General features: G+C 39.9%; 1 protein-coding gene across 1 annotated transcript; it reads left to right on the top strand.

Annotated features, from left to right (window-relative positions):
• The first annotated feature begins 124 nt into the window (after positions 1 to 124).
• Positions 125 to 21,434, top strand: LOC121026495 (protein disulfide-isomerase TMX3-like). Its single transcript, XM_040469338.1, has 9 exons — positions 125 to 366; positions 1,003 to 1,080; positions 6,738 to 6,804; positions 11,301 to 11,399; positions 13,689 to 13,746; positions 13,911 to 13,964; positions 14,788 to 14,844; positions 19,683 to 19,812; positions 21,182 to 21,434. Exons 1-9 carry the CDS (start codon positions 298 to 300, stop codon positions 21,287 to 21,289), a joined length of 720 nt encoding a protein of 239 aa, XP_040325272.1. The 5' UTR covers positions 125 to 297; the 3' UTR covers positions 21,290 to 21,434.
• Positions 21,435 to 22,699: the final 1,265 nt, after the last annotated feature.

The following is a 22,699-nucleotide window of genomic DNA, read 5'->3' as shown; positions in this document are numbered from 1 at the left end:
GATGGTACTCTCTAAAGGGATATACTTTAAATTTACTTTTTTTTTTTTAAGTTATTTTTTAAATTGATGGATTAACTTGTGGGTACTGTGTTATTATTATGTGGGTACAAATAGTGGTCATGGCTATAGTTTTATTAGGCTTATGTGGATTGGGTGATTATTTAAAATGCAGTTAACACAACATTAAAACTTCATAACTTTAGACTTATATTGTGTACTATCTTTAGTTCAAACACAAGTTAGTTTTTTGTTTTGCTTTCAAACAGGGCTCTAATTCGGCCACTTCCAAGTCAGCAGATGTTTGAACATGTGCAAAAGAGACATCGTGTGTTTTTTGTTTATATAGGTGGAGAGTCACCTTTGAAGGTATCAAATGGTTTTATTTTTTAAAGTCATAAGTAACGGGTGTATTGTAATTGAATTTTCCATATAGCCAAAACTTCATCCAGAACTCAAAATTACTTCACTCTTATTGGTAATAAGAGGTCAGTGTGAGTATTTTTCTAATGAAAACACTTTCTTACATGCCCTCTATTGTGTTTGCTTCATGAAACAGAAATGGATTCAAAGGTGTTGCTTGCCTTAGTATTTCTTCTCTCGTTGACCTGGTTACTCAAATTCAGTGTTACTTTTTAGCATTTTTGGCTCCTTGAGACTGCAGAATGCAATTTAAGTGTAAACTTCTTAAAGATCATTTTATATGTGTATAAACACACGTCTTTTCCTGTAACTATCAAATTAATAAAGAGGAATTGAGCTTATCTTACACTTAACTTTGTTTAGAGGAGTATAAAAGCACTGAGTAATAGTGGTCTCTTTGCTTTAGAAACCATTTACTTCATGTGCCACTCAACATTCCATCATCTCCTCACATAAACACACTGAGGTGTCCAATTGTGACGAGACTGCTGGGGATGATACCGCTGTTCGGAATGTTTAATGAGGAATGAATTTGGATCCTCGTATTTAAAAGTCACCTCTTTTCTATTTATATCTTCACAGGAGAAATACATAGATGCTGCTTCAGAATTAATTGTATATACATACTTCTTTTCTGCCTCAGAAGACGTGGTTCCTGAGGTAATATTTAAAATTGGATTTTAATGACTTAATTTCATTTTTTAAATTATTACTTGATTTATCAAATTTACTTACTGTCATATGTATAGAAACAGTAAATATTAACTCTTTACTACTGGTACCGGATTGCTTATTATTAATAAGTAAATACCACTAGATTCCTAGCATTTACGGACTGTGTTTATTAGGTCCGTGCTTGTTCTCTTCTTTAAAATAATAGCAGTAGTAAGAAGTGATAACTCAAACACTTCAGCTGGCTCATAAGCAATGGAGTGATGTGTTTTTATATATTAATTCACAACTGCTTACCTAATCACGTGCTGTGACACTCTACTAAGTTCTTGACAAGCAAGATCCTCAGGACCCTGATAGGGTGGAGCTTACGTGCTCATGGAAAGAGGAAGTGTGCTAAATTTTACTGTTTCTAGTTACATCTTTGGGGTCATGTTCAGTAAACAGATATATAAACACAATATACCTAGTATGAAAAAAGTAAAGGAGCATTGTGATAGTGGAAACATGAGGGTGGGGTGGCTGTTCTAGATTGGTTGTTCAAGAAATGTCCGAGAAGAAAATATTTGAGCTGGGACTTACATGATGTGAAGGAGCCCTGCAAAGATCTGTGGCCCGAGTAAACTAGAAACAGGGAACAGATATTCCAAATGCCCAAGATGAGAACACTCTTGGGCGTATTTGGGAAGCAGGTGCTGGGCCAGTGTGGCTATAACACAGCGAGAAAGGAGATAGGCAGAGAGGCCAGGGGAGGCCTTGCAGGTCATGGCCATGCATGTGATGGGCTGAAGTTAGTGAAGGACTTGGTCTCATGTTCATCTTAAGGACTTTCCTCTGCTAAGAGCAGAATGAATTGGACGGAGATGAGAGTAGACCCACAGAGAGCAGTTGAACTCGTGGAGTAATCTGGCAAGTTCCGGCTTGGAGGTTTGCAAAGGAATGGGGAAAGGGGAAAATGTTGGGTTTTGGAAATGAAATTGTTCAAGCTTGTTGACCTGGAGGAAAGGGGAAGAATCAAGGATAACTGCTAGAAGTTTGTTTGTTTTAATTTTATTTTTTTATTTTTTAAAATTTACATCCAAATTAGCATATAGTGCAACAATGATTTCAGGAGTAGATTCCTTAGTGCCCCTTCCTCATTTAGCCCATCCCCCCCCACCTCCTCCTGTAATCCTCTGTTCTCCATATTTATGAGTCTCTTCTGTTTTGTTCCTCTCCCTGTTTTTATATTATTTTCGTTTCCCTTCCCTTATGTTCATCTGTTTTGTCTCTTAAAGTCATATGAGAGAAGTCACATGATTTTTGTCTTTCTCTGACTAATTTCACTTAGCATAATACTCTCCGGTTCCATCCACGTAGTTGCAAATGGCAAGATTTCATTCTTTTTGATTGCCGAGCAATAAATACTCCATTGTATATGTATACCACATTTTCTTTATCCATTCATCCATCTATGGACATTTGGGCTCTTTCCATACTTTGGCTATTGTTGAAAGTGCTGCTATGAACATGGGGGTGCATGTGCCCCTCTGAAACAGCACACCTGTATCCCGTGGATAAATGCCTATTAGTGCAGTTGCTGCGTCATAGGGAAGTTCTATTTTTAATTTTTGAGGAACCTCCATACTGTTTTCCAGAGTGGCTGCACCAGCTTGCATTCCCACCAAGAATGCAAAAGAGATCCTCTTTCTCCATATCCTCACCAACATCTGTTGTTGCCTGAGTTGTTAATGTTAGCCATTTTGACAGGTGTAAGGTGGTATCTCACTGTGGTTTTGATTTGTGTTTCCCTGATGATGAGTGATGCTGAGCATTTTTTCATGTGTTGGTTGGCCATTTGGACTTCTTCTTTGGAGAAGTGTCTGTTCATGTCTTTTGCCTATTTCTTCACTGGCTTATTTGTTTTTTAGGGTGTTGAGTTTGATAAGTAGGTGTTTGGTTTTAACTGGGTAGGTGATAGTGTGATCCATGAGCTTGAGAATATGGTGAAAGGAACACATTTGGGAATGGGCGAGTGATCAACTTTTTAGAAATCCGAGTTCAAGCATCAGATTCACAGTTGGATATAGGGTTCTGGAGTTAAGGCTGTGTAAAAAACTTTGTGGACATGGGATACAAATTTTTAAGGAAATGAGTGGGCCCAGGACCTAAAGACTACAAAAGAAAATACGAAGAAAATAGCCGGTGAGTAAGAAAACAAGATGAGTGGAAAACCAAGATTTAAAAAAAAAAAAAAAAAAAGTTTAAAAATGGGAGGTCCAGGGGCACCTAGGTAGCTCAGTTGGTTAATAAGCATCCAGCTCTTGATTTCAGCTCAGGCCATGATCTCATGGTTTGTGAGCTCGAGCCCCACATTAGGCTCTGAGCTGACAGTGCGGAGCCTGCTTGGGATTCTCTCTCTCCTTCTCTCTCAAAACAAATAAACATTAAAAAAAAATTTTTTTAAAAAAAGGATCCATTGTGCAAGGTGCTTGCAAAGTGGTCAAGATGAGGAAAGTACAGTTAACTGTGATTTTGTCCACACATGGAGGTTGGTGGTGGTTTTATGAGGACAGGTGCCTCACTGGTGTCATTTGACAGAATGCAGGTAAGAAATTGTAGGTTACAAGTGTAGACTTCTCTTTAGAAAGGTTTTGCTGAGAAGGGACCTGAGAAATTTGGCAGGAGCTGACGAGAAACATGAAATCAAGGGAAGCTTTTTCTTTTTAATCAGTATAAGTTACAAAAATCAAAAGTTTTTTTTTTTTCCCCCACAAAGGTAAGTCATAATATACATTTGATTAATTTTTGTTTATTATTTTCTAATATCTAGATACTATTGATTTAAGAAGATTACTGAGTTACCTAGAGTACGGTCTAGTGCTTCCTGCAATACGTACATAAACATTTCAGCTCCTTGGGGGAGCCTCAGACAATTTCTGGTCAGTTTAAACTCATTCTAGGTTTATTTACTTAGTTTGGTCTAAGAAGTTATTTTGTAGTATTTTGCTTACGCATTTATTTTTGATGGGGAGGAGAAGATAAGGCGAATGAAGAGCCATGCTTGCCATTAGATTCTCAAATAGATGCCCCACAGGGTTATGAACTTCTTTGGACTGTCTCAATGTGCTAGAAAGGCCTAGGATGGACCGGAACTGGAACTTTTAGTCCATTCTCCTCTCCAAAGCCCAGGGGACCACATTTTAGTGTTAGAGATGAGGATGTACGCTGCACCTTCACCTCCGAAGCTCTCCAAGCAGTTTCTTTGGAGTACAGCAGAGAGCGTGCTGGCTTCATCCCCTGACACCGTCTGATGCCACCCCGGTCCATGTGCAGTGACAGGTGTCTGAGATCAAAATTCTAGCACCTACAGCTTCTGGGTGAGCACAGATGGTGTCTGCTACCTGGACAGACTGTTGGTTATCATGTGCTGTATTTACTTTTACTTTATATATATATATTAAGTTTTGAGAGACAGAGCGAGACAGAGCACTAGTCAGGGAGGGATAGAGAGACAGGGAGACACAGAATCCAAAGCAGGCTCTGGGCTCTGAGCTGTCAGCACAGAGCCCGACACAGGGCTCGAACTCACAAACCGTGAGATCATGACCTGAGCCGAAGTCAGACGCTTAACGGACTGAGCCAGCCAGGCACCCCTCATGTGCTGTATTTATTCAACGTTTATTTATTTTTGGGACAGAGAGAGACAGAGCATGAACGGGGGAGGGGCAGAGAGAGAGGGAGACACAGAATCGGAAACAGGCTCCAGGCTCTGAGCCATCGGCCCAGAGCCCGACGCGGGGCTCGAACTCACGGACCGCGAGATCGTGACCTGGCTGAAGTCAGACGCTTAACCGACTGCGCCACCCAGGCGCCCCACATGTGCTGTATTTATTATTATTAGCCTCTCAACTACTTTTCTTCAAACATCCCTTCATTATTCCTGCAAATAGCAATATTTGTCATCTCTTTTTTAGTTCTGTGTATGTGGTTGCAAAAGTCTGCTGGGGGGAGTCTGTTATTTCACAATCATATGAGGATTTTTATTCCCATAGAGAATTCTCAAGTAAGGACAAAGCCCTTGATTTTATGCCCCTCCTCCTCCCCTCCATTTTGAATTTTATATTTGGTCATGAAAAGCTTCCTTAGATCTACAGCTACTTTTTCAGCTAGTATTTTTGAAAGCCTTAGTAAGTGTAAGAAAGGATATACAGATGAAGACAATTTCTAATTTCAGGATACTTAAAGGTAAATGGAGAAAAATGGCCTATAGACATATAACTGTGATATCAGATAGTTTAAGGAACACAAAGAAAGAGGACGAGGGGTTCAGAATCTATGGAAATCAAAGGCTGCAAGATTCCACGTATCTAGTAATGTTAACAGTACGGCCACCTCAGGGGCATCCTTGAAAGAGAGAGGGATGCCGAATGTTAAAAAATACTTTTGAAGCACCTTTGTAGATGAGTTGCCAAGAGCAGGCGAATAGAGTTACTTGATGATAGAGCCTTACCTACAAGCTTTTCTGCTGCCTTTAAAATAGTTATTTTTTCACTCATATCTGGATCTTGAGAAACTGAACAGAAGACCATGGGGGAAGGGAAAGGGAAAAACTAGATACAAACAGAGAGGGAGGGGGGCAAACCATAAGAGACTATTAAATACAGAGAACAAACTCTAAGGGTGGATGAGATGGGTGAGGGAGAGGGAAAATGGGTGATGGGCATTGAGCAGGGCACTTACTGGGATGAGCACTGGGTGTTGCATGTAAACCAATTAGACAATAAATCATATTCATAAAAAAATAAAATAGTTATTTTCATGGTGTTGTACCATTTTTTAGCAGTCATGTAAACAGCTCATTCTATATTACTGAGGTATGCCTTCCCCCCTTTTTGATATTTCCAGAACAGCCATCTTTATTTTTATTTTACTATTACTGTTATTTTCATTTTATTAGTTATCAATTGATTGTTGTTACTTTTCATTATTACCACATCATGGAATAATTCTGTGTGGCTTACCCAAATTATATCTGTTCCGCATGGATACTGATTTCTCTACTATATAATACTAGTACTATTTTGAAATAAATACAGCATGCCTTCTGAAAGAATTTCTTATTATTAATTGCCATTATAGGTTCCCATTTGTAAAGCCAATTTATAGTTTAAACCTGCTCTCACATTTGTTAGCGGACTTAATTTTCCTAACTCTGTGGTGAGGTAGGGACTCAGTGTCCTTGATTTGCAGAGGAGAAAGCCCGACTCCCCAGGACACAAGTGGCCTCAGTGTCACACAGTCGAGGAATGTCAGGGAGGGACTTGAGTCCACCAGTGCGGATCGTTACCTCAGCCACTGCTCTTCTCTACCTCAGAGTGGGTCTCCCGTACTTCCTGTGGTGTCTTTACCTCTGTTGTCAGCTCTAAGAATATTCCATGGCTCTCACAGCAAACGGCACTGTACCTGGAGATGTATAAAGAGATGCCAAACCCATCCTTGGGATTTGGCAGCTTGGGATTGGCTGCTTTTTAACCGCTTGCAACAATTTCATTATTGCTGTGTTTTTTGTTTTTTTCTGATTTCTTTTGATACTTTTGAAATTATAGCTACCGATTAAACACTTTTAGAATGATAAAAGTTGTTTGTGCGTCTTATTTTTGCAGTATGTGATACTGAAGGAGATGCCTGCTGTACTTGTTTTCAAAGATGAAACTTACTTTGTTTACGACGGTAAGTTCCGAAGTTTTAACTGATGTAAAACATTTTGAAATCAAAATGCTGTGTCTATTATAGGACTTAGGTGTTGATCAAAGAATTGGCAGATTCGACGATTCCTCTGTCTCCCATTAGTTGAGTGACTGACAGGTTCTTCTTGCCCTTCAACTTTCGTTTTTCCATCTAATGTGCTTTCTGGGTCTTGAATTTCTTTTCCTTTTTTTTTTTTTTTTCGTCTGGTCATTTGTCTTTTGAGCAATTTCTGTGCGTTATTTTAAAGCATTCAAAATTATTTATATAGGAAAAAAGATCTAACATTGCAGACTCACAAAAAGACGAATAACTAAAACCCCTTCGATAGTGGTGAAGTCCCTGTAGGGTATGTTCTGCCCTCGCTCACATCTCTCCCTTCCTGACAGAGTAATCACCCACCTACTGTTCAGCATTTCTTCAGTGAAGTAAGTACTTAGTCTATTTTTAAAATACTTGTGTTACACCAAACGTACATCATAATAAAAAGAATGCTAGAGTAATAAAAAATACATCCCCATCACCCAGGCTGGGCAGTTACCATGATCTTACCACATTTGCTTCAACACTTTTTTTCTTTGTTGGAAGTATTTTATTTGATTTTATTATTTTTTTTTTTAATTTTTTTTTTTCAACGTTTATTTATTTTTGCGACAGAGAGAGACAGAGCATGAATGGGGGAGGGGCAGAGAGAGAGGGAGACACAGAATCGGAAACAGGCTCCAGGCTCCGAGCCGTCAGCCCAGAGCCCGACGCGGGGCTCGAACTCCCGGACCGCGAGATCGTGACCTGGCTGAAGTCGGACGCTTAACCGACTGCGCCACCCAGGCGCCCCTGTTGGAAGTATTTTAAAGCAAATCCCAGAGGCTTTTCGTCACCATGTGCCTTGTTATGCATCTTTTTAGAAATGTTATTTTTCCTTTATGTATAATTACGTGCTGTTATAACACTTAATAAAATCTGCAGCAGTTCCTTGGCATTATCAAATACCTACCCCCACAGTCTCAGAACTGTGCAGCGAGGTTCCTCGGGCCACTGGAGCAAACTCACAGGGGCTCCGGGAGATCGTTTAGATCTCAAGGGAAACAGTGAAACTCAACATCTGTTGGATCCCACACAGCCCCTGAGAAGCAAAAGTAAATGCAAAGTCATGCTTGTAGCAGTCTCGGTGACCTTCTACATTAGTCTCATAAAGTAGAAGCTTCAGTTCTTTTGTGTGTGTGTGTGTTTCCAGATTTACTGAGAGAATTAACATATAATATCGTGTATGTTTAAAGGCATACGATATGTTTTTTTTTAATTTTATTTAAATCCAAGTTAGCGAACAGTGTAATGTGATTGATTCCTCACTGACTTACACCACCTAGCGTTCATCCCAGCAGACGTCCCCCTCAGTGCCCCTCGCGCACCTCCCTCCATCTACCCTCAGCTTGTTCTCTGGATTTAAGAGTCTCTCTATGGGGCGCCTGGGCGGCTCAGTCGGTTGAGCATCCGACTTCGGCTCAGGTCATGATCTCTGGGTCTGTGAGTTCAAGCCCCACGCTGGGCTCTGTGCTGACAGCTCAGAGCCTAGAATCTGCTTCAGATTCTGTGCCTCCCTCTCTCTCTGCCCCTCCCCCACTCATGCTCTGTCTCTCTCTGTCTCAAAAATAAATAAATAAAAACAGTAAAAAAAAAAAAAGTCTCTTATGGTTTGCCTTCCTCTCTGTTTTTATCATTTTTCCTTCCCTTCTCTGTTTGTCTGTGTTATTTCTTAAATTCCACGTATGAGTGAAGTCACACGGTATTTGTCTTTCTCTGACTGACTTATTCCGCTTAGCATAATACATTATGGCTTCAGCCATGTCGTTGCAAATGGCAAGATTTCATTCTCTTTAATCTCTAATATTCCATTGTGTGTGTGTGTGTGTGTGTGTGTGTGTGTATACCACATCTTTATCCATTCATCAGTCCAGTTGATGGACGTTTCGGCTCGAAGCTTCAGTTTCTTATTTCCACCAGCTACCTTTGAAATACTCAGTGCCTTTGTGTGACTTTTTGTTACTATGTTGGACAGTACAGATGTGCAACATTTTAGTCATTACAGAAATATTCTGGAGTCTTGTTATTTTAGAACAGAAAAGAAACTAGAACGACTTGAGAGCTGTAAGCTTTGTATTGCTTAAATAACTCAAATAAATAGAAGAATATCTAATAAAAAGAATATTCTGATTTTTTCTAATGAAAGGAACATTTTAACTATTATACTAATCGAAAACTAAGCATTTCTAAAATCTTGTATCTTCATTAATTTTAAGTAAGTGTGACGGTTGAATTTTATTTTTTTTTGCTATAGTATAACAACTCCCATTATATTTTACACAGCAGATACTGTTATGTATTTGATATTCCATGTTATCGTCACCCCTCTGTGGGGATAGGTATTAAAGCAGGTAGATTAATATTCTGAGGTTATGAGAGAGATGACCGAAGAGCGTTAGGTAAGGCGATGGATGTATAACTCTTAGCAGGTTCATTCATTCATTTGTTCATTCACCGGATATGTGTTGATTGTCCGTATCAGACATTGGGCTTAAAAAGGAAGTTAGGAGGAACTTGCGCATATGAAAATACAAGGAGGAAAATAATTCACATCTACACTGATTCTATCCATTTGCTCTTTGATTACGACCCTCCTGTGTGATAAGCACTTAACATATATTGTCCTATTTGATAACAATCCTTTTGAGATCCTGGTATTCTTACTATTTTACAAATGAAAAGATAGGATTAATGTGTTTTTCCCCCAAGTCAAAATAGTGTAATCAAGCATTAGTCTTCAGATCTCTTGTTCTAGTTCTGTTAAGAGTTTGTTAATGCTTCAGAGAGCCACTTTGTTTCTTTTTGGAAAAAGCCTGTTCATACCTGTTTAGATGTAAATCTGTTCTTGAATCACGACTAAGAGTGCCCATCCTCATGTCGCTGAGACACATCCTCATGTGTTTCAGACATGGCCTCCCACGAGGGGACAGGAGGGATAGGTTAAGTATCTGTAGCTATTATAGAGGCCAGCGGTTTTTAATGTGCAGTAGGCTAGTATTGAGAACCTGCTGAAGCTTCAGAGGAAACCATTTACTTTGAATGCTGCTTCTAGTATTTAATTGTTGCCAATAAATTTAGAAGCCTTGTGATAGGGGCTCAAGAGGATAGTTTCATTTCGTTTCTTTGTTTTTTCTTTTTTCTTTTTCTTTTTCTTTTTTTTTAACATTCATTTATTTTTGAGAGGCAGCGAGAGAGCGTGCAAGCATGGGTGGAGCAGAGAGAGAGGGAGACAGAGGCTCCTAAGCAGGCTCCAGGCTCTGATCTGTCAGCACAGAGCCTGACTCAGGGCTCGAACCCACAAACCAGGAGATCATGACCTGAACTGAAGTCCGGTGCTTAACCCACTGAGCCACCCAGGTGCCCCAAGGGTAGTTTGATGAGTTCCAGATTTATCACTCTGTATAATCTTTGAAACATTTACTTTTGACCTGGAATGGAGATTGTGGCCCAATAATCAACTCCTATTTTTATGTTTATTTTTCTAATTTGTAAATCCAAAGCCAAAAATACTTCCAGATTTGGATTATGCCACTTATTTGATAGGTTCAATAACTTGAAAATGTTTTGTTTAGAGATGCAAGTGATAGCAAAAGCACATCGTTCAAGAAATCATTAAAATCCAGTCTTTAGCCAAACATACTGGTAGGCTTTTACATCACCTTCTTTATCATGCAGTTAAAATCGTTCACAAGTACTTCAGAATTCTGTTTCTAATCAGGACACAATATTTCTCTTGAATATTATAAATGCTTCCTCTCTGTTTAGTGGGGGAAGCAGTTGATGTTGGATAAAGGCCAAAATACTGTGGCTTCATATGTGTGCTGTGGTAGTTGTACATATGAGAAACAATTTTAAAGTGCAGTAGAAATGTCATAAAATAGAAAAGGGTAAAGAAACTGTAATAAAAAATTACCCATACTGCCATCATTTAGGGATAACTCCCAGTCTAGGATAACCATTTGGTAGGAGTATATGCCTTCATTTTATCATTCTGTCTGTTTTTTTCATACTTTATGTTTTATAGAGTTCCAGTGATGCTGTGATACTGTTTTGCAACATGCTTTACCACTTAATTTTCCATTTTTTAAAAGTCTGTAAATGGTCTTCCTCAAAATGTACCATAATTATTTAAATTATTTTCTGTTGAGGGTATTTCACTTATTTCCTTTATTTTTATTTGTCTTTTGTTGTTTTTAATGATGCTGTGGTGAAGAATTGCTTTGTGCATTAATCCTTTTGTACAGCTCATTGTTTGCCTAGAATAGACCCCTAAAATGAAATTTATGAGTTTAAGATTACGATTCTGTCGAGGCATTTTACGTATACTGTTAGATTAGAATGCTACAAGCATTTTAAAGTCATATTTGCATGTAACTTACTAGTTTTGTTGTATTTTTAAGAGTACGAGGATGGTGATCTGTCATCTTGGATCAACAGGGAGAGGTTTCAGAACTATCTTACCATGGATGGCTTCCTCTTGTATGAACTTGGAGACACAGGTAACAAGCGTATATACAATGCTCCATCAATCTGTACAGTTTTTCCTTTATTGGTTACTTAAACCTGACTTTGTAGGAAGGGAATTTTAAGCTCTGTTTCATAATTTCATTCCTTAAATAGACCTCAACGCCAGTTCCGCTTTATGAGAATATAGATTAATATTAACAAGGAACAAACATTTGTATGGGGATAAAGGTCAGTTAGAAAAGGTTTCCTGGTTAGAACTCATAGTGCCAGGGAAAACTGAGGCTGGGTAATAAAGAAATGAGGAAAAATAACCAGGAACCTATATTAGGAGCCTGATTTTGTAGTGGGAGTTGGAATACAACTCCTCGCAACCTCTTAAAGCCTGCTTTTACTTGTGAGGAAAATACAGGCACCACATTAGCATGGTTTCTTAAAGTTGCATGATTGGAAATGACAAGCAAAGTAAATATAGATGCAAAACTGAAAGCGATCAGCAGCTGACTGTAGGGTCTCAGATAGATGAAAACTATTGTAAGAAGCTAACCATGTAAGTTGTAGGAGGAAGCGTTTTGTCAATTTATGTTGAATTACAAATGAGAAATAAATTATGGATATTATTGCCACATTTGTTTTCATTTATAATTTCATCGATAAGTGGGATGGAAGTATAGTTGCAGATTTTTAAAAAACGGGAAAATGTTACTCAAGGTTCAGTTTGTTTTTTTTTATATGAGAAGCAGTGTGCATGGAGTTTCCTCTTGATGATTTCCTGCTTTTGAATCTGATTAAAAATGCAAATTAGAAATGTTCTAACAGGTTCTCATGTTATTTTCTGACTCTGAGGATATTTGTTCTGGCTCCTGAGCCTACTTTTTCACGTTCTGTGTCTGGTGACATTTCTGTCTTTGCTTATCCTTACAGAGGGGGGTGTGTGCTCGCTCAGTGTTGGAAGGTGGTGTGGACACTGTCAAAGAATGTGGTTTACTTCTGGATTCTCTCAGACCCTTGTGAAAGGAAGAGGGGGACAATATAGGAATATAGTAGTTTTGCTTTCGGTTCAGTAATCATAGGAGACATCGTGACCTCGAGGTGGTTGTAGCTTCTTCTCTCAGATTAATTCGGAAAGAAGTTGGCTATGGAATGTTCCTGTTTTATGTCCAACACAATTGCCCTTGTTCGGTTGTGTTGCTGCGGCTCGGCCCCTGTTCCTTGTCCCACTGGCCACTTTGCACACGACCACAAGAGGTCCTGGCTCTTGTCCTGGTGGCGGCGGGTCCCTGTGTCTTCTGACCCCGCCTGAGTCTCCGTGTCCTCTTTCTCTGGTCTTCCTCACCCTCCTCTCCAGCCACACTGACTTCTCGGTTTCCTGCAAAGGCTGGAAACCTTGTACCAATGCGCCTTCAATACCCAGAAATGTGTAGTTAATTTATGCTCATCCATCAAACTCAGACCAGACATTGCTTCTTAAGAACATCTTTTACTGGTCCCCTCAAACTACCGAAGTTCGCTGTGTCATACCCTTTTGTAGCTTCGTGTTCCTTTCCTTTGGAACTCTTCTCGTTGTTAGCCATACGTCTGTTTGTGTATTGTAAATGATCTGTATATGTTACTATTATTCTCCCTACCAGACTGTGCTCTCCACTGGTGCCGGGCTGTGCCTGTGTGGCCATCACTGCATGGTTAAGTCCCTCAGCTAATAAATGGTTGCGCCTCACTGCGGTTTCCCCCCCCACCTAGAACAGGATAGACACGCTGGACCGCGGCGTCTGGTCTTGTGACTCTGGTCCCAGTGCTCTGCTTATGACATCCTGCTGTCCACTCGAGGATGTTAGAGATGAAAGGGATCCATGTTGTATTCAGGGTTAGGTAAATTGCAGTCCATTTTGTTTTGTGTGGCATCACTGGCAGGTAGTGACCCATGCGTGGTACTGAGCGGAATAGCGTGTAAAAATCATTCCCTTGTTACAGGTCATTCTTCTAGAGCTACGTTAGTTGATGATAAATTTCTTTTATCAACTTACTTCTTAATGTCTTAGCTTTTGACAAAATACTTAGTCACTTTGTGAGTTGTGTGAAAACCACAACTTACGAGTATATAAGTTGTTAGTTGCTATTATTTACATTTGGGGGTTGGGAGGGAGCATCTGTCTCACTTGGAGTTGGCTAGTGCACTGATTCAGTCTACTGTGCATAACATGTAGCATAATTGGAATTAAGTTCTAGAAGCTATTTACTAATTCCCGATTCATATCTACAATAAAAATTGAAAAATTTGTGTAACGAGGGTTTTGAATTGAGGTATATGTCGTTCTTAATTTCAGGAAAGCTTGTGGCGATTGCAGTTATTGATGAGAAAAATACATCAAATGAACACACCAGGTATATCAAATATCATCTCATTCAAACTTTACGTGGCTTCAGATAAACTTGATATAGTATCTTACTTTTCCTACACTGCTAGATAAGGCAGCAGATGTTGTAATTGAAAAGTCATAATATATTTTTAAACTGCAGAGATGAAATATTCATGTGTTCCTTCACAGATTAAAGTCAATTATTCAGGAAGTTGCTAGAGATTACAGAGACCAGTTCCACAGGTAGGTGCTTGCATTCAGGAACATTCCTTTATCTTTGCTTAATTATGTTTTGTTATACAGTAAGGCAAAAAATAGTACTGTTTTGTACTTTCAAAGGTGAGTCAAGATACTGAAGTGAATTATAGTATGTTGCATTTCGGTATGAATTGTTTGGACATATAAGTGAAAAAGAAACTTTCATTTGTAATTTGGAGCATACTTGCTTCTTGATAGGATTCGGGATACGTTTGTGGTTAGGATATATGGACTTGCGCTCCTACATTGAAGATAAATGTGCGGTCGCAAGTCAGATACCGACATGATAATTTTCACAGGAACTCAAAGAATAACAAAATTAAAACTAATTGATCTTTTTTGCTTTGTGCTAGCCATTGTGTTTGTGGCTGCCATAAGAGACATTCATTATATTTACTTTTTATCCCCTTTTTATTCAGAGTCTTCTAGTAAAGTATGAGTGATACATATTTATATTTGTCCTGCTATGAGCATTTTCTGATTAGTTCTTTTTAGAAGTGGGTATTTTTTCTTAAACATATTTTAATTAGAAAAGTTTATATTGCCCTGCATGTTAAATATATAGAGACTAGAAATGTCTTAGGACTTGTTTAATATTACTCGTGTGTATTTGTATCTCAGAGGCCAGTAGAATTCATACTCTTTTCTACATTTATTTTATGTGATTTATATTTAATGTTTATAGTGTTTACATGCTTACCAAGCCCTAAAGTTCAGTTCTTGGTACGTATTTACCTTATTTTGTATCTAATAGTGTTCTCTGTCTCTCTCTCTCTCTTTTGTTTTTCTTTTGGTTGTTGTTATTTAGAGATTTTCAGTTTGGCCATATGGATGGAAATGACTATATAAATACTTTGCTAATGGAGTAAGTAAAATTCTAAATGATTACATGATTTCCTTATCAATTCTGTCAATTTTTAAATTTCTGTTTCTGAGAAACAAAAGAACTCCTAGCTGGAAAAAAAAGCAAACTTTCCTATATGCTGGTACAGATATTCTCTCCTCAGATACCATACTTTCATTTTTAAATCTAAATTTGAAACTCAGTGAGCTTTAATAATTGTACTATATTAAAAAAAAATTACTCGGGGTGCCTGGGTGGCTCAGTCAGTTAAGCATCTGATTCTCGATTTCAGCTTATGTCATGATCTCGTGGTTTCATGAAGTTGAGCCCCATGTCGGGCTCTACGCTGACAGTACAGAGCCTATTTGGGATTCTCTCTCTGCCCTTGCTGCTCCCTCCCCCCCACCCCAGTGCACAATGTGCGCACGCACTCAGATAAACATAGAAAAAAATTTATTTCCCAATTCCGTGTTAATAATTGATAGCATTTTGGAAAGAAGACAGTGTTCAAAAACTTCTAGATTTAACACACACTTTAAGTTCAGTTTTAATGAGTAAATGTAACTTAAGTAAACATTTTTTTTTTTAAGTTTGTTTATTTTGAAAGGGAGAGGGTGCACCCATGTGAGTTGGAGAAAGGGAGAGAGAATTCCAAGCAGGCTCTGCACTGCCAGCATGGAGCCCCGTGTGGGGCTCAAACTCATGAATCATGAGATTGTGACTTGAGCCGAAATCAGGAGTTGGACGCTTAACCAACTGAGCCACCCAGGCGCCCCTTAAGTAGCATGTTTTTACATTCAAGAATTAACTGCTATTTTAGAAGAATTTATTTTAACAGATTAAAATAGCTTTATAGGGAAAATATATGATTTTAAAATAATTCTGTCAGTTATGTTTATGATGTAAAGATTTGATTTGTCACTTCAAAAAGTTGGTATTAGAGGGGCGCCTGGGTGGCGCAGTCGGTTAAGCGTCCGACTTCAGCCAGGTCACGATCTCACGGCCCGTGAGTTCGAGCCCCGCGTCAGGCTCTGGGCTGATGGCTCGGAGCCTGGAGCCTGTTTCCGATTCTGTGTCTCCCTCTCTCTCTGCCCCTCCCCCGTTCATGCTCTGTCTCTCTCTGTCCCAAAAATAAATAAACATTGAAAAAAAAAATTTATAAAAAAAGAAAACACTTAACCTACCTATACTGAATGAATTTCAGGTAAGAGTCTACTCTATGGAGTAGACATTTAATATCTACTACGTGTCACACGCTGTGATTGGTACTGTTGATGTAGAAAACGAGTTGAGTCCCTGTCTTCAAATACTTACAGTCTGCTGGGTAACACAACATAGTAATTCCACAACTGTATGAAAAGGTCTTTGTAGTAGAAGGTTTTGGAAACATGGAGGCTCTCACCCCCACCCCAGTGCACACAAAGGTGGAAGGTTCAGAACATGCTTGCTAGAGGAGGCAGTAATTAAGAGAAGTTTCCTGCAAGAAGAAAAGCAGAGAACTCATTCCAGACAGAGCCTAACAGCACACACAAGAGGTGGTGGGAAAATGGGGCTTTGGAGAGCGTGGAGATTTAAGATCGCCCCCGAAGTGAAGGTGCGGAAAGCTCACTCACTAGAGGCCGGTGACCTCCTCCAGCGACACCGAGGTGCCAGTTCAAGTTCACGGCGTTGTGCCCTCGTGCCGTGTGTGGTGTTCTCTAGCTTGGTGTGGGAGCAGAGGCAGAGCGTTGCCTTGCTTCAGGTTTCAATGCATGTATTCCATTGGGGAAATAAAAACCAAATTTACAATCCCAAGATAACATTCGTAATTTTCAGTTAAAAGTCTTAAAATTATAGCGTTACCTTTATTCATTTATATTTATTATCCCTTTTGTTATAATAAAGACTTGAGAGTGTTTATCAATGACATAAAGTACCAGATATCCTATATCACGAAGACATCAAGACAAAGGAAACTAAAATAAAAGATCTTTATTATTTGAGGGATTTATCATTTGTAGGTAATTATTAAAGGTAATTGAAAAATTTGGCCTTGAATTTTTCATACTCAAAGAAACATTATTTATACATTCCCCATAGTCTGTCAAACAACTATCGCTTATAAGGAGTATGGCAGACTTTGCAGAAACCTAAGAGAATATGCTATGCTATATAATCTCAAAATGGAGGACACTATAATAGAAATATATTTTTAATAGAATTTTTACAGGATATATAGTAGGGACTTTGATACAACCATTTCTTGCAATGTCCTTCAAGGCAAGCCAGCATTCAGTAAAACATGGTTTGTAAGAAGTCAAAGCAGTCTGGGTCTAATAAACAGCTCCTTGATCCAGGATAAAATATTCAGAATATGTACAGATGATGGGCCGTCCTTCAGGAGTATGACTTTTAATGTAAGTTGTGAGATAGTAGACATTTTGAGCTACAGTCATGGTCAGAGAACAATAATAATCTCCACCACCAACACCTTGTTGTGTTGTTTGTTTTTTATTCATATTTTGGTTTTTTTTTCTTTTCTGAAAGAAGAGAAAGCATATGATGGTTATGTGATAATAATTGAAAGTCCTTATTGAGCACTTAATTCTGTGACCAACACTGGATTGAGTGGTCAATATGTATTTTTGAACTTTTGTAGAACTTAGTAAGGTATAAGTACGATTGTTATTTCCATTTTGTATAGATGAGGAAATTGAAATTTCTTAGAAGAAACCCAAGGAAGTTAAGTAATATGCCAAAGGATGCCCAACAAGTAAGTTAAAGAGATCCAGTTCTCAAATCCAGAACTCTCTTACTCCAAAGCTCTTCTGTGCACTAATATTGTCAGATAAATTAGTGGAATTTAATAGGTATTGATGCCTAAAATGTTTTTAATTTAGGACAAACACATGATATTCTATAAGATAGTTATATGGCAGCACTATGCTTTTTAAATTTTCTCAAAATAAATAGGGACTATCAGACCCTGGGTCTACTAACTTTGTTTTGTTTGGGGTTTTTGTGAATATAATTAAGAGGGAATAGGATGGAATGATGTTTTCCATTTCCATCATTATTCGAATTGAATTATTTCACCACAGATAGTCTTTAGTTCAACTGTGTATTGAACTTTTTTACAATATGTGCTTTTATAGGATGGCCAAATTCTAATCCATTCTATAAAATTATAGAAGTTTTTTGCTATTTACACATTATGATAACTGATAACTAAGCTGTTATCAATCAAAAAGTTGGTTTTTGCATTTATTAGGAAGAATGAAGATTTTTTTTTAATTATACAATCAGTTAATTCTTGCCTAACAATAATATTGGATAATCAACCACCTGATACCCAGTAGCTTCAAGCAATAGTATTTGTTCTCTCTCACTTGTCTCGGCTTGGCTGAGTTGACTGGGCACAGAAGGATGTGGCTCCAAACTGCCACTGAGGTGCCATCAGCTGCACAGTCTTCCATGTCCTTGACCTTAGCAGGACGTTTTCCTGGGGCTCTTCTTGTGGCAGTCACAGAAAGAGAAGAAGGCAGGCCTAGCCCTGCAAGCATAGTTGAAGCCTCTGCTCGAGTCGCTTCTGTTACCTTCCCCCTGGCCAAGTCCATGGCTGGCCAAGTCCATGGCTGAGCCCAGCATCAGGAGTCACATGAGCACGATTTGCCTCACTGGGAAAAGGGCTTTGGGGGGGGGAAGGAGAGAGAATTATGAGCGATGAAGCAATCCACAGGACTCGGTTACTTATGTGGTGATAAAACAGTGGTGGTGTAAATTGTTTCTACTGTAGCTTTGTGCTTTTGTATAATTTTTTTTTTTTTTAAATGAAAGACCTGAGTTTTATTTTTATTTTTGGGACAGAGAGAGACAGAGCATGAACGGGGGAGGGGCAGAGAGAGAGGGAGACACAGAATCGGAAACAGGCTCCAGGCTCTGAGCCATCCGCCCAGAGCCTGATGCGGGGCTCGAACTCACGGACCGCGAGATCGTGACCTGGCTGAAGTCGGACGCTTAACCAACTGCGCCACCCAGGCGCCCCTGTATAATATTTTTATATAGGCACAAATAGCCATAAGCCCATGTGTAGGTGACATACAGAATTGAGCACCTCCCTTCCTTTTATGATTATTCAACAACCTATCCTTGAAAGGAAAAAAATAAAACATTATTTCAATTAAATGACACCTGTTGGTAATGTTTTCTCTTGTATCAACTGAGTTGATACATAGTGTATCAGCGAGGCCCTTCCTGAGGACGCCTGTGGAATGTGCATTGGGATAGTGGGAGTTCAGAGAATTTGGAATAGCATCTATTGAACGTGTACGATGTACGAGGGACTGTGCTGAATATTTGAGTTTTCCTAATTTTTAAAACAAGATAACCTCCCACTACCCACTTCTTATTCGTTTATAAATGAAAAACATTAGGCTTGAAAAGCAAATGGTGGGAAAGCCCCAGGCTTGCACACAGGTGGCGTGACTCCAGATACCGCGCTCTCTCCCTTCGAGTTCCCTTCGTGCCACTTGACTGGAGCGGGTCGTGTGTGACCCAACATTGCTGGTATTTGGAGGGAAAGGAGTGGGGTTGCCCGGAAATTGACACTTCATACATAATAATTTCTGTCCTTCAGTTTAATTATAAATACCAAGCTGTCTGATACCATATATTAGAATGTTTATCATACAGTCCTCGTTTAGCTTTTTTTAAACCGATGCACAATTTGAAATGTTCTTCATGTAGACACGGAGACAAAGCTACTCATACAGCTTCCTCCTTTTGTACTTGTTACTTAGCTATAATAGAAATGACTGTCAGAATATTTGTTCTCTCTCTGTTCAATGTGTATTTTGATTCCTTTGTTTTTCTCTTTTCAGTGAACTGAAAGTCCCGACTGTGGTTGTACTGAATACTTCAAACCAACAATACTTCTTACTGGACAGACAGATCGGCAGTGCCGAGGACATGGCACATTTCATTCGTGACATCTTAGATGGCACAGTCCCGGTGAGTTGTTCGCTTCTGTTTCACAGGGGCCGTGGGAGGAGGTGGAGGAGAAACAAGTTTTCTTCTTTCCCTCGGACTCTGAAAGGAAGGGGCTGCGCCTGGCGGAGGGGGGCAGGGGGGGCAGGGGGGGCAGGGCGGGCTCCCGCCTCCCGCCTCGCTTCTCTCATGTCGCAGAGCCACATTCTGTGAGACACGGAAGCTGCTTATGGGTGGGGACATCCTAGGGGTATCTGGAAGACATGGTTGGCTGTCACAGTGACGTTTGGAGTCGGGGCTGCGGATGCTGAGAGGTCTGCCGTGTGCAGAGGCATCCCAGTAGCGAGCTGCCCCGGCCCTTAACCTCTCTGAGTTCAAGAGCATAACTGGATTAAGTTATTCAGACTGCTTTCCTAAGGAAAACCTGTGACTAAGACCTCAGTTTTTTGAGAGATGGGGAAATGTACCGAGAATCAGCCTCAGTGGAGAGTTCCAAATCAACCACATAAAATATTTTCTAGAAATAATGAATGGGTCATCTTCACTTTGCATTTTTCCCTGTAAGGAGTACTGCAGTGTTACTCAAAGTGTGGGTTGTCACCCGTATTATGGGCTCATGAAATGACTTCAGATAGGAGCGGCAGGCATCATAATTCAGTAGGCTAGAATAAAATAGAAAAAGTAGGAGACTTCTAGACTTCTAAGAAGTCTAATTACTGGTTTGTGAGAGCTTTGTTTCAGGTTTTTACAAACTTTATTTGAAAGTTGGCTCACAGAATAACAAGCAGTTCTTCTGAAAACAATCACAGAGTAGGAGTTTTATATTTGTGAGAACAATACTTGTTGAAATGAAACTCACCTATATGAGTGAGAATTCTTCCATATGTCAGTTAGTGAAACCCAGTTCAAACTGTTTGACCACAAAGTGAGCTTCGTACAGAAATTCAAGGAATGAGCCAGACTTCAGAGATACCTGAAGGCAGGGATTTGATTTTCAAGAATTTTCTTCTCTCCCTTTGAGCACTTTTTTGCCTTTTGGGCATCATTCTTGGGGAGATTCCCTCCACAATAGTTGAGGTGCAGTGACTTTAACAAGCTCAGCTAAACCCAGAAAGAAGTTGGGCAGGGCTCAGGTGGGTCAGCATCAGCCAGGATGTTCGGAGTGTCAGTAGGGAGACTGAGTCTTCAGAGGAGGGTCAGAGTGTGTTCACGCAAGAAAGGAGGTTGGGGGGGAGGGGGACGGAAAACACAGTAAATATTTGCTGCATGGCTCTTTCAGGTGCTTTTTGTAATCCTCTGGGGTCAACCCTGACCTGCAGTTGTAAGATTATAACAGGAAAATGAAGTTATAGTACTTAAATAATGTAATTGTTCTCTTCCTGTTAAATTTAAGGCCCAAGGAGGTGATAGCATTTTGCAGAGATTGAAAAGAATAATATTTGATGCCAAATCGACTATTGTGGTGAGTCGTGACAGCTTGCTTGGTGTCACTGATAATTGAAAACGTATGGGTTAATGTCTAAGGAAGGTAAAATCTGATATTTCAAAGGGTTAGGTAAAAACATACATCTTTTTTTTTCTTCTTTTGAGAAAGAGAGTGCAGGCGTGTGCATGCAGGTCAGGGAGGGACAGAGGGAGGAGGGGAGAGAGGATCTTAAGTAGGCTCCTCACCCGGCACGAAGCCTGACACGGGGCTTGATGTCACGACCTCGAGATCATGACCTGAGCCTAAATCAAGAGTCGGACGCTTAACCAACTGAGCTGCCCAGGTGCCCCTAAAAATACATCTTTAAAGATGAGAACTGGTGCATATTTATATTAAGAAAATGTATTCTTCGGGTGGAAGTTAAGTTTGTCTACTTATTTCTGTACGATCGGTGATTTGACCAGAGTTCAGAATCCATTACCTCAGTGACGTGACTTAGAAGCGTTTTCCGGAGCCTCTTTCCGCCCTTTTCAGTCGCGGGTTCTGAAGCTGCTTCAGCTCTCGGTCCGCATTCCTAGATTTGTTGGAGCCTTAAACTCCATTCTAGTTGTCTGTCTTGAGCTGCTCAGTCCAGAGGTGTTTTCGCTGATAATGGCCGAAAGCAGTTCTCTGAGTGGAAGTCCTCAGAGTAGGCCCTCAGCACGTGATGCGTAGCTGCTCCTCTGACTTGCACGCGATGTCTTCCCTTCCTTTTACCCTGGCTCCGTGCGTTGTTTCTACCACTGCACGGTGAGTATTCCTAAAACAGTCACTTGTGATCGCTCTCCTTCCCTTTTCCAGCGACACGTGGGACAATACTCTGTCCGCCTCGGGTGTTCTCATTAGTTCTCGAATACTGCAGAAGCCGCCTGGGTGTTCTCAGTGCCTCATTCTTACTCAGGCTTAAATTTCCACCTCAGAACACTTTTATTCTGGGAAGCCTTCCTCCGTTGTCTCAATCCAGGGTGACCTTGCCCTCCTCTGAATTCGCCTGTGTCGTTCTCAGGGTTACCGTCTGAGAAGTGTGTACCCACAGCCCATAGGATACAGTGTAGTTGAAAGACCTGTTCAGCCAAATTGCTTTTACTTTTTCCTGAGACCTGAGGAGATGGTGTATACGCTGAGAGGAGTTGTTATTAAGCTCGTGTGGCTTTGCTACTAACCAGAAAGTAAAAAGGATTTAAAGCGTCCTGTGAAGAGGAACGTGTATGCACCTGCTTTACGGTAAACAAGCAGTCTTCTCGGTGAGCAGGTTCGTCTAGTCCAAGATACTACTCCGAAGCTGCTGGGCACGTAGTTACCGTCTCAGAGAGACCTTTGTGGTTGATGTGAGGAAAATGAATGTCCTTAGAAAAGTCATAGAGTATTTGGTGCCTCTTTCTGCTGCTGGTAGCTGGATACACACACACACACACACACACACACACACACACACACACACACACA

The sequence above is a fragment of the Herpailurus yagouaroundi genome, unplaced genomic scaffold (genome assembly GCF_014898765.1).
Source record: "Herpailurus yagouaroundi ecotype Mexico unplaced genomic scaffold, PumYag 117302, whole genome shotgun sequence".
Taxonomy (NCBI): Eukaryota; Metazoa; Chordata; class Mammalia; order Carnivora; family Felidae; genus Herpailurus; species Herpailurus yagouaroundi.
The sequence above is the reverse complement of the archived record's forward strand: the minus strand, read 5'-3'. Positions and strand labels throughout refer to the sequence as shown.